A 13,006-nucleotide genomic window follows, 5' to 3' on the forward strand; every position below is an offset into this window, starting at 1 on the left:
GCGGGAAGACGAGACTGTCAATACGTTGTTTATTTGGAAAACAGCTGCCAAACGGGACTATGAAGTTAGACAGAGGTGAACATTGTCAATGCAAATGGTTGCAATATGATGTTGTTGGAATCCTTTCAGGTGTTATTTTCACAAGGACAAGCAGAAGACCACATTTTTTGAAGTTCAAATGTCAACAAATAATGGTCATTTGACAAAAATAGACTTTAGGGTACTCTTAGTTCATACTCTTTGCATTCAGAGGGAGTCAGGATATTATACTTGATTATGAATATCCTGAATATTGTTTTTCTATCTTCTATCGTCTATCATGCGTGTCATAAACAGCTGATATCGCTACTCATGCTTGGGTCAACAGGTGGTTAAGAAACTAATTTGGGTTTTGAAAATTTGGAGTTTGATCTTTTAAAATTTAATATGAGTATCATCTCATGACATTATTCTGATGTTTTATACTTTACTTAGGACTTTGCTTATAGAAGTTGTCATCTTGTGATGTAACTCAGATAATGTCTGAAGTAATACCATACATATAGTTGTACCCACAGATTCATGCCAAAGTACAGAACCGTAACCTCAATTCATAGATAACCTGATTCGTGGATCGTGGTAATTATCATGACGTCACAAAGCGGTACCTTTGATTTCACACAGTGCCACACAATTCTGACAAAAATGTTCTGAATCTCTGCATTACACATAAATACACTACCATCTAATTCTCCAGGACTGAAATAAATAACCAAGATCACTTATACCACTACTAATACAAAATTTTGTTTTTATAAAATGTCAAGTAAAAAAGATATCGCTTCGTTAGCACCAAGCTTCTCACATCTCGTCGTCTTCTTTCCTAGTGTCAGTTATGCTGCAATGGGCTGTCGTACATAGTAGTGGTGGTCCGATTAATTGAAATAATCAAAGATTGGTCGCAGTGACCAAACGACCAAGCAATCGATCACATTTTCTCCTAATCGAACATATCCGATTTTGGAGCTACAGTTTTAGTGTTTGAAACACTTGACGATGGAACATACCTTAGAAATTGTCAGGCCTGAAAACGTGTTTGATTCCTACAAAACTCACTTCATTAACTGAAAATTCATGACTGAATATTTCTTTACAATCCCAGGAAGTTTATGTTCATGATATGTTTATTAGTCATCACTTTAAAGAAGCAAGTTGCATCATTTTACATTAGGGTTGACATTTGCAAATGTAATTTACAAGTTTCTAACAAACCCCCACCCTCAAAAAACAAACAAACAAAATACGAAAACAAACCCCAAACCCAGAGATCCATGTTATACTTATCTTATCTGTGAAAACATCCTGAATAATAAAATCTGAAAAATGACGCTGGCCAATTTATTCGATTATTGCTCGTTGGTAATGTACCAATCATCAATTGTGTGATTTCAACCAATTCCCAACACTAGTACATAGTGATATATTGTACCCGACTACATAATTCACGAAACAAGGTAACATCACATTTTGTGTGCACACTAATGGATTATGATTGCAAATGACTTAGGTAAACAAACATTTTATTTATGAGTGGAATATTAGGCATTTTCAATTTGCTGAATCAATGAATAAACTAATCAGTTAGTATACAAAATGAAATCGTGCATTAAAATTTGATTTCGATGCACTTCCCTTATATCCACGAATAAAGGCTACGCAAGTGTAAATGAACTGAATATGACTAACAGGACATATTGTCTCAGTATACATGGTATACATTTTGATTGTGATGTAGGAATACAGAAACATTACTTGTCATCAATTGCAAAGAGAATGATTTAAAGAGCATGTGCTGCCCAAACCTATTAATATGGCGATTTAATGAAGTTTTCAACTCATATGCATTTTGCTTGAGCTCATGCTGTTGATCACTGGATTGTCTGGTCCAGACTCGATTATTTACAGACTGCTGCCATATAGCTTGAATATTGCTGAGTGCGGAGTAAAACTCACTCACTCACAACACATCCCAACACATCCCAACCACTTGCTAGTAGAACTGTTCAACAGCCAGGTGTGCGAGTTGTAAATGTGAAATTGCAGTGCACGCCCTTGTTGATTACCTGGCTGTTCAACCAGCAATTGGTCCTCCCTCGTGAAGAAATGGCGAAAAAGTGACAACAAAGTAATGATCGTTTGTTAAACAACTTTTTATTCGGTGTCAAATATTATGAGACAAATCATCAGAGTTGGTCTGTCGATTTCATGTGACTGCAAAATTTGTTTTGGTTGCAATTATTAGATTTTGTGTTAGTGAGCAATTCATCGGTCCAAAATGAATTCAAACGGGACCATAATAGGGCTCCAGATAATTTTTCAACATCAGAGTAATGCCTGGAAAACCTTAAAGAGTACATTTAGTGTACTGAATGGAATTTAATGGAGTATTACTATCAGTAATCTTGTGTTTCGTTTCATATATATGCACCACAACATTGCTACTCTTGTGTAAACAGGTCAATAAACAATAAAACAATATGTTTCAGATAAATACCTTTGTAAACGATTATAAGATCGTACACCATTGCTATGGTGCGTATATGCTATGTTTTCTTAATTATTTCCCACCATATCGTGCATATTTTAAACATATACTGCCCTTATCTGGAGCCCTGTAACTAAGCTGCAGATCGTTTCTATTTGTAGCAGACAAACATTTGATAAATGATCAAATTTCTTGTACACCATGTAAACCAATGTGCACCAGGCGAGCCTTTAGTGTTATCAACTATGCACTACTGCATCATTTCCGTTTGTCTTAAGCCATCCATGAATGCAGCAGCCCAGTTTCAATCCTTTAGAAACGGAAGTAATATTTTACTTTAATTTTCAACAATCATGACCAAGATGATCAGTTATTTAGATTATACATGCAATAGGCCTCCATGTATAAAGCTTAAACTTGACAGTCTACCATTTGATTATGTGATCTTTTACATTATTTTCAGATTACTGACAATGTACTAGACAATATGGCGGATGCCAAGATGTTGAAAAGGCAGCTTGCAGAGGCTGTGAAGATCATAGCTGAGTATGTATTTTCTTAGAATCGTAGCAATTGCAGATATCTTTGGCTGGGGTGGGGTGTGTGTTGAATATAAGATTCACACAAAATATGATTCTGTGTGTCGACATCGTTCAGTAGTTCCACATTTTTTATTTTGTCCTTCCCCCCATAATGTATAGATAGATGACTATATTATATGCTATATATAGTATTGTGTAAACCATAGTTAGCATGTTTTTGGCTTGATAACCATATTGATCACGGTAATACAGAGGACCAGATAAACTGCGTATCCGGGAAATATACGCATAGAAAATTTCCCATTATGCATTGAAAAATATTTCTTGCGTACCAATTACGCATTTAAAGTGTTAGATACGCAAAAAGTTTAAAACAAATGCTTATGGAATATATTTATAAAAATCGCTTGCGTAATGAAAAAGACATTGATTGCTATCAAGTTGTACTGGTAAAGTACTGTCGGAAATAGAAAAAAACTGTATTTTCTCATTTATCTCTACAATTTATGTAGTTGATATGTGCAAATGTGAAATATCTGTTAAACTAAGTTCGGCCTAACTACAGTCTCAGTGGTAGGGACATAGGAAACATAGAAAAAAGACTTTACTGAGGAGAGATTAGTGCAGAAATGATTAATGCGGGGTTTTCTAAGTCCAAAACGATTTATTTGGAACAGACCATGGCTTTATGCAAATTAGTGTGCAACGATATTGTATTACAAAGGACACTTTTTAAATGCCCAATTTGAAATTAGACGTAGCTTCATTATAAACGATAGCTGGCGTAAAAAATAATAACTTTCATGCTGAAACTATTAAGGATGTAGCTACCATGGAGTCTCACTGTCACTATAACAAAAAACAGATAGGAGGGTTCGTCTCAAAAGCAAAACCTGGACGGGTGTCGCAGACGATCATTGGGGTCAGGCTGGGGGATAGAGATATCAGCTAAGATAAGATAGTCCTTTAGGGCAATTATACTGGGGAAGTACACGGCATGTCATAACAATTTACAAATAATATCCAGTCCTGTCGATCTTGGCAATCGGGTGGTCATGCCACCTATATATTTTGAGACATTTAATATGGTGCGTTTCTATGGTTATCAGGTACCACACTCTTTTACATATCTCAACGTGAACTTCATGAAAGAAAAAAAACGTAAGATGTTAATCAACAGATAGCATAGTCAACACACATGAAAAAGCACAAAATATATTTGAGATGACCCCTTGTGCCTGTAGGCAGCATATGCATTTCATGCCAGGTGAGTCGACGGTCCGTCGTCATACCTGGCTGAGCGACCTAATTGCCATCTATAGTCTGAAGTTTCTAATCTAGGTCTCTTAGTTTTTTTATTTAAAGGCCGGGGTTCAAACCTATACACAGATGGGGTGTGGCCTCCTGCCTTGCCAAAACTGTCTTTCAATGCAAAGCAATGCAGTATTCAAGTACATTCCATGAAATATCACAAAATTGACTTGCCGCTTCTTGATGAAATTGAGCCATAGTGTAAACAAGTGTGTTATGAAGACACACTGCAAAAAGTGTTGATGCAGACAGTGTACAAAACCTGCATCTTAAAAATATATCTCTTTTTGAAATTCAGATTTGAGTTTGCCTCTGTATCAGTCAGGAGGCCAGAGGAGGTGCGTCTCTCCAGAAACAAACTCCTGAGTGGAAGTTGAAGGTTCATTCAGGGTTTCATATTTCACTTTCTTCCCAGGCAGTCAGGTAGTGCCCTCCTCCACTACCCTGACCCCCCAGCTGTGCGGGTTGTACGCTGATTTGACTCTGACACTGAGTGGAACACTTGATTCCCCCCAGAGGGGTGATATTGGCTTGGTATCCTTGTTATTATTATCAACACATCAAGTAGGCAAATGTAATTATCTTCTATAGTAAACCTTTGATGTCCTAAATTCTTCAAAATAACATAAGATTCTCTAAAATGCAGCAACATAACCATGATAACATTCTGTACTCAAAACCCAAACCCCTAAAGCCTCAAATGAACCTTGCTTAGTTTTAGTTTGGTAACTTGTGGGTCAGATCACACTTCATTGACTCCTACTATCGGAGTACACTTGACATCTCTCATTATCTGGTTGACCATACAAATTTTCTCACAAGATGGATCCAAGTAAGCGAAGTGCTCGTTTTACAATTGAAATACCTGGTGACCAAGAAGTCAAGCAAGGTATTCTCCAAAAACTGAAATAAGTGAAAACACACCTAAAAGCAGAGACAAGCAAGCCTGCTCATACTGCACGAATCTGTAATTTTTGTCTTCATGAAATGAAGGGAAGGGTTGTTGGACAGTTACTATCAGGCACATGTTTGTTCTAGTAGTAAATTCCAAGCTTAACCTCTGACAATGACATCCCCAGACTCCCATCAGGCCCTTGCCAGGCACCCATAGCTGTTACAGTCCTGTCACTCATGGGCAGATAACATCTACACTGCTGAGGAGTAGCCAAAGGGGGGACTATTTGGGAACCCAGGGGGGATTTGGAGGTTTGCTCCCCGACCTTTAACCCAAATAATTCTCGCCTCTTTTGTTGTCATGTTGGATTTATAAGCATGGTAAGCACCCAACAAAGTTACCTTACATTAATTTTTTTTTTTTTCTTTTCCAGTTTGAAGAAAAGTCTTGGCATCTATGAATGTAGAAAATCAATCTGTAGATTTTTGGATGATTTCTTTGGAGATATTGATGTTGGTAAGTTTTGACTCAAGTATGACTGTTTCATTTACAACTCTAATTGTGCAGTTACTTAATGATATCTATTCTGTTTCTGTATATTTAAAGCAAACAGTAGGAACAGACCTAATAATTATGAATGATTTTCAGAATTGTCTATTTTAAACATTCAAAATTATTTTAGTATTAATTGATCACTTCAGCTGGCTGTATCACTTACTGTTTGTATCTTAGCTTCTTACTGTCATTTCAGTGTCAGAATCTCTGAAGAACCATGGCGACAAGAGTGAGTGTTTCCACATGTTGATGTGGTGCCTGCACTGTCTCAGGAATGAACCTCAGATCTACATACTTCTCCATCCAACTACTGACACCAGCAGTGTCCCAGCTCCCAAACCTGGGCAGCTGAAGAGTGAAGTGCAGCTCTCTCAAGGTAGGTCCTCCACTCCACTCCAGCATTCTTTTTCATAGATCGTCCGTGGGGTACATATATGCATTTTCTGCTGCTGAAAATGTCATGTGACAGTTGTATCAATGTTTTAATAAAATATTGTACAATAAATAAAAAGCCTTTTTTTTATTCATTATACGCTCCCACCCCCACCACTCCAGCAGTCCTGACTGAACCCAAATTTGTAAAAATAACAGCAGCTTGTTGTGACAAACAAATTGACATTAAATCTACAGCAGGCTGTAAAGATTTTGACAAGTTACAAAATACTGTCCAGCATGATTTTGCCGAAAACATGCTCTTCTGGATATCCCTATGCGCATCCCACTGAATGCCAAGTTAGGCCCGAAGTGGGTTATTTTAATTATAGGCTATTTGCAATTGTAGTAGCCAAATTTAGGGATACAGAGTAAAAGCCTTAAAACAGTTTTTCTATTTCCGACAGTACTTTAGTATAGGGACTTAAATTACAGGATAGAGTGACTTTTTATGAAATCATTTCCATTATATTTTAAGTTGGTTTTGCTTAGGTATGACCCTTAAGGCGAGTATATACCTGCTTAGTAAACTTACTCAATGATATATATACTTAGGTGAGTAAAATCACTGAAAATACCCACATATTTGAGAAGCAGTGGGTAAGCGGAAGGAAATGAAATACCCACTCAGACATTCATAATACCCACTCCAAAAAAATACAGTAGGTACAGTCGACGACAGTTGTAACTATATTTTTCAATAAAATATTTACAAAACAAAACTTCGTCTTTGTTGTATGCTTGTAAATTACCCCAAGGAGGATCTCTTTTGAAACAGAATCAGAACAAACCTGTAGGGTTTCACGATTCTTTTGAAAGAGTCCCCTTGAAGTAGAGATTCTCTACCTCCCAGTATTCTGTCTGATTTGGATTTCAGCATGAAAAGTGAAGTCACGGGGTTCAGCGCTTAGAGTTACCTGCTCTTGGCTGTTAGAAGGGCCCCAAAGGGGGGCCTGTAGGGATAAGCTCAACAAAACAAAAACATGTTTTTTGTTTGTAAATATTGATTAAAGAAAATATAATTACAACTGTAGAGTAGGAACTAAAATGGACATTTTTAATACTTACACAAGTTCCCAAAGGGGACTCTTTTCACCCCACCCCATGTCATGCTTAAGCAAATCATTGACCTCTTACCTGAGTACATGTTAGGTACAAAATTGATGACAATAACGGGGAAAGACAAAAGAAAGAACAACCAACCCAACCCAAAACACACACACACACACACACACACACACACACACACACACACACACACACACACACACACACACACACACACACACACACACACACACACACACACACACACACACACTCCCCAGAACAAAATGGAAGGCTAGTCCTTGATGATGAACACACAGGCTGGTTTGAAATTGGCATAATGTACACATATTTCATTTATATAATTGTCTGCAGCGTTTCAGACCCAGCTAGTGAATTTTGCATACAGTTGACAATACTATGAGCCATTTTATATTCCCCAATGTTGTGCATTGCTTTATTGTCAGGTAAATAGAGAATCTCACCAAAGTGTCTTCTGATATCAATTATATCAACCACGAGTTGATAAGTTACAAATATCGAGGGGCTTGCCCGAGGATATTTTACTTTATCAACAGTGTTGATATATTGATATCAGAAGACAAGAAATGAATTCTATTTATCATCAAAATCACTCTTCATTAATTTTCAATGAAAAATGTACATCTGAACATGGTACTGCCATTAGACTTGCAGTGCAGCGATGTCATAACATTGTGATGTCATCAAAGTACATGGCGTCATAGCATTGTCAGGGCATTATTACAAAATCTACTATCAAAACGATATCTCCTAGGAGATATCGTTTGATCTCCCTAGCGATATCTCCTGTGGAACACAGTTTTGGATGATAAACAATTTGTACTTTGACGGTGTGTTTGTTATACTCCCAGTAGCTTTATATAAAACTGTCTTTCAATGCAAAAAGCAATGCAGTATTCAAGTACATTCCACGAAATATCCACAAAATTGACTTGCGGTTTTGATGAAATTGAGCCATGGAGTGTAAACAAGTATGTTATGAAGACACTGCAAAAGTGTTGATGCAGACAGTGTACCGCAAAACCTGCATCTTAAAATATGCCATAATCTCTTTTGGAAATCCAGATTTAGAATTTGCCACTGTGTGTGTCAGTCAGGGGAGGGAGGCCAGAGGAGGTCGTCTCCTAGAAACAGACTCCTTAGTGGAAGTTAAAGCTTCATTCAGGGTTTCATATTTCACTTTCTTCCCAGGCAGTCAGGTAGTGCCCTCCTCTCCACTACCCTGACATCCCCAAACCCCGACCCCCAGCTGTGCGAGTTTGCACACTGATTTATTTCTTTGACATTAGGTGGAACACTTGATTCCCCCAGTGATATTGGCTTGGTATCCTTGTTAATATTATCAACACTGTGATCAAGTAGAGCAAATTTAATTATCTTCTATAGTAAACCTTTTGATGTTCTAAATTCTTTAAAATAACATAAGATTCTCTAAAATGCAGTAACATAACATTCTGTACTCAAGAGCCCAAACCCCTAAAGCCTCAAAATGAACCTTTGCTTAGTTTTGGTAGTAATGCTAACTTGTGGGTCTGATCAATTTATTGACTCCTACCATCCGGAATAAACTTCACCATATCTCATTATCTGGCTCTGGGGCGGTGGGAGTAGCCTAGTGGTTAAGGCGGATTCTCTCGTCTCGCCGAAGACCGAGGTTCCATTCCCTACATGTAAGTACAATGTGTTAAGCCCATTTCTGGTGTCCTCCGCCCGTGGATATTGCTGGAATATTGCTAAAAGCGCGAAAACCAAACTCTCACTCTCACTCACTCATTATCTGGCTGACCATACAAATTTCCTCACAAGATAGATCCGGGTAAGCTTAAGTGCCTGCTTTGGCTAATCGGAAGCACCCGGTGACCAAGTCGTCAAGCTGGTATTCTCCAAAAACTGAAATAAGTTGAAAGCACACCTAAAGCAGGGAGACAAGCAAGCCTGCTATTAATGCCATGAATCTGTAATTTGTCTTCATGAAATGGAAGGGAAGGGTTGTTGGACATTTACTATCAGGCACATGTTTGTTCTAGTAGTGAAATTCCAAAGCTTACCTGCTGACAATGACATATCCCCAGATTCCCATCAGGCTCTCTCACCAGGGTTCCATAGCTGTGCCATAGTCCTGTCACTCATGGGCAGAGATAACATCTACTGCTGAGGAGTAGCCAGCTAGGACTTATTTGGGGATTTTGGAGGTTTGTGTCTCGACCTTTAACCCAAATAATTCTCGCCTCTTTTGTTGTCATTTTGGATTTATATACATGGTGGGCACTTTTGTCTTGTTTGACCACTTCCCTTAAGGGTCCCTCATGGGCCCCACAGCCAAGAGAACTCTAACCTTTAATCTCGTAACTCACTTTCTGGTGATGTTTGCCTCTGTGGGAGTCACTAAGGGCGTCCGAGGGAAATAAGTATAAGTATAAGTACCCCAAGGAGGACTCTCTTCAAAGAAGGGGCGGTGGTTTAGCCTAGTGGTTAAAGCGTTCGCTCGTCACGCGGAAGGCCCCGGGTTCGATTCCCCACATGGGCACAATGTGTGAAACCCATTTCTGGTGTCCCCCACTGTGATATTGCTGGAATATTGCTAAAAGCGGCGTAAAACCCAACTCACTCACTCACTCTTTAAAGAATCAGCAACCTCTGCCGGTTGGTTCGAGTTTTGTGTGTCTGCTCCATTCTAATCCTCAGTGTATTTGCAGGGAATATTTGGATATCAATGCTGATGGCAACTCTGGTCTTACACCTTAGTATTCAAATTGGAAGAAGTTATCAGAGTTTGATATATATATGTTTAAGATTGTTTCAGTTATTGCAGTGATGCATGAGTTGTTGTGGTTACAGAGTTGGTGCAGATCAATGACCAGCTGTATTCACCCGAACCACCAGAGTTTGTGACTCTGTCCAGGTTCCAAGTTCCCCTGGACAAGGTCAAACAAAGTCACGTGGAGCCTGGCAAGGTGAATGAATGTTTCCATTTAGCATTATCAAAAATATTATGAAAGTTTTGTAAACATTTGCTGGAACATTGTTGAGTGTTTTTATGAAGCAACAAACAAATGTAATGTCTATTGCTGTAACCATCACACCTGACATCTCCGTGCCCAGAGTGTGGACGCAGAAGGCCTGACCCTACAGGACATGAAGATCAACATAGCAGATCCCTGTCACTGTGAACTGCTGCAGATCAACCTCACGTGAGTAGAAGCAGTCTCCAAAAGCTTACTCTTTACTTCTGTTTCCAGTGATCTGACCAACCAGTCAAACAGGTGTTTAAGAAAAGTATGTTGAATTCTGGCTCTGAACTAGATTCTAAACATGTTAACGGGACCATAGTTAGATCCTACTTGCAAACTGTATTTCCACCAAATTATTTTTTATTTCAAATTTAGTAATGACAGACTTCTTTAGTAAATGCTTCTTTTACATTTTCAATTTACTATGTATTACTATGTGAAATATCTCCTTTCCTAAACATCCTATTGGTTGCACTCTCTATTCTTTTTATGTACATTTTGAATGTTTGATATTTAAGAAACAGGATTTAATATTACTAAATCCCTGCTCTTGCACTATGGTGAAATGGCCCACAATGATATCTGATGATTACAGGAAGATAGTCCACGGATAAGCTACATGAGGTCTGTGTAGTGGACCAAGCACCATGTACAGTTGCTATGGGATGTCTGTGCTGCCACCTGGAGTTCGGGACATTCAGCTAAAATAGTAACAAACATCCAGTCTCTTAATAATCAGGCCCCAATTTCTCGAAACAAACTTAAGTCTGAGTTTTGACTTAAGTTAGAGTTTTTACTCAAATTTGAGAAAATGCATTTCCCAGAATCGATAATAAACTCAAACATAGTAGACAATTTGGTGGATAGATTACTTAAGATGTTTGGGCTCTTTTATTTAAAAAATGCAGTTGAGTTTAAAATTCAGCTGTTTCAAATTGTCAAATTCAGTTTGAAATTTGAGTAAAAACTTAAGTTTGTTTCGAGAAATCGGGGCCTGATATTTTACTCTTGCATAATACGTGTCTGCTTGAAAATCTGACGTCAGAATTTTGCAAATTAAACCCTGTGTCAAGTCTAACTGGAAGATGCTTGTGTATTTAATCCAATCTGAAGTCACGTTTCAAAAGCAAATCAGCTTGATTTCAGAAATTGTGATTTGAAAAAGTGGAAAAAGCAGACAGAACTCAGACATTCATTCAGTGGCGCTCAAGTTGGGTGTTGTCATGCAGAGACGTATCATCAGAGTAGTAAATAATACAACTTCATAGTCATATGGCCACTGTGCTTGAATCTGAAATGCTTTTTCCTTGTCTACAGGACATAATCTATTGACAACACCGTCATTTCACAGCTTTCTCAAAGTGTTAACAGTCTGCATCTTTTGGGTCAGTTGGATCAAAGTTAATGTAGAACACAGTCAGTGAAGTTTACATGAATGTATAAATACAGATCTTGGTGTGTCCCTGGCCAGTTCTTCTATCATTTCACACCTTGCTTAAAGTGTTAACAGTCCTCATCTTTTGGATCTTTTGGGTAAAAGTTTATTTAGAGCACACTCAGTGAAGTTTACGTGTGCCTGTAAGTACTGATCTTGGTCCGTCCCTGGCCAGGTCTTCCGGGCTTGATTTACATGGAGTCCTATGTTTCCAGTGTTCCCTGTCCACCCTGTCTGACATCCTCACTTCGTCTGGTCTACCCACCCTGGTTATGGACTACTTCCTGGGCTGTGTGGCCGGGCTGTTGGAGTTCCTGCTGACTGATTGTGATGATGTCCCAGAGAGGTGAGGAAAAAGAATTTGATGAGGGGTAGCCCAATCCCTGGATTTGTAGAATACAGTGAACCCTTTTCTTCATTCTTGGTCCTTTAAGCATGTTTGGTGTTGATAGTTGGTGTTTAAAAAACAACAAGCTGTTGGTGTTACGTTTCCTGATCTGCGCAGTGAACCAATTATGGGTTTAGGGATAAGAAAATAGTATAAATAATGTTTGAGGTTCTTAGTGGAAATATTGAAATAATTTCTGTGAAGTTCATGCAGTATGAAACACTGATCTTGTCCTGTCATCAGATTATAGTGCATTATGTTCAGTGTCGTCATTCTTTTATTGTCTTACATATTTGTGATTGTGGTCCTCCTTCCACCAATTATTTAGCATATTATCAGAGGATTTTCTCATTTAACCTCTCAAACATCCACATGTTATCAAATTCATACAGTCATCAGATAGTGGTAATGTTTAGTGAAGTATCATACTGAATTTCATAGTATTTTCTTTCAGCGAGTTAAAAGAACTTGAAGAAAACAGTGCTTTGATGATGAATGGTCTCATAGCAGCAGATGCAAAGCCTTTCAAGATAAATCAGGTCTCTGTCGGCCAGGCTGAGGACCAGCTGAAAAGACTTGCTGACATGGCAGTTAAACTCGGACTGACTGGTCTCCGCACTGACAACATGAGGCAGGCGAAGTCACGCTGGATTTGTCACCTTCTCGGAAAATTCCCTTCTGACCTCAGACACAGTCAGCTGTTCTGCTACTATAGACGGCAGCTTGTGATAGCTTTGTTTGGAGTCTTTGGATCAACAATATCTTACGAGGTCAGTAAAAATATTAATTTAGAGATAAATTGAGATTTGTTCATATGAGAGTGT

At 38.4% G+C, this 13,006-nt stretch overlaps 2 protein-coding genes across 2 annotated transcripts in view; both read left to right on the plus strand.

Moving 5' to 3' along the window:
- LOC124274918 lies at window positions 1–11,683 on the plus strand. Its single transcript, XM_046710286.1, has 7 exons — window positions 1–75; window positions 2,988–3,070; window positions 5,706–5,788; window positions 6,024–6,203; window positions 10,187–10,302; window positions 10,451–10,539; window positions 11,677–11,683. Exons 2-7 carry the CDS (start codon window positions 3,012–3,014, stop codon window positions 11,681–11,683), a joined length of 534 nt encoding a protein of 177 aa, XP_046566242.1. The 5' UTR covers window positions 1–75; window positions 2,988–3,011.
- The window catches only part of LOC124274921 (serine/threonine-protein kinase ATR-like), a gene marked incomplete at its 3' end in the record, with an annotated part of 22,812 nt that continues 19,997 nt past the window's right edge, over window positions 10,192–13,006 (plus strand). The window contains exons 1-5 of the mRNA XM_046710288.1: window positions 10,192–10,302; window positions 10,451–10,539; window positions 10,955–11,068; window positions 12,010–12,140; window positions 12,637–12,952. Of these exons, the coding sequence (XP_046566244.1) occupies window positions 12,067–12,140; window positions 12,637–12,952 (390 nt within the window). The remainder of the gene's footprint in view (window positions 10,303–10,450; window positions 10,540–10,954; window positions 11,069–12,009; window positions 12,141–12,636; window positions 12,953–13,006) is intronic.

This window comes from Haliotis rubra, unplaced genomic scaffold (genome assembly GCF_003918875.1).
Source record: "Haliotis rubra isolate DU_JTF1 unplaced genomic scaffold, ASM391887v1 Scf196, whole genome shotgun sequence".
NCBI lineage: Eukaryota > Metazoa > Mollusca > Gastropoda > Lepetellida > Haliotidae > Haliotis > Haliotis rubra.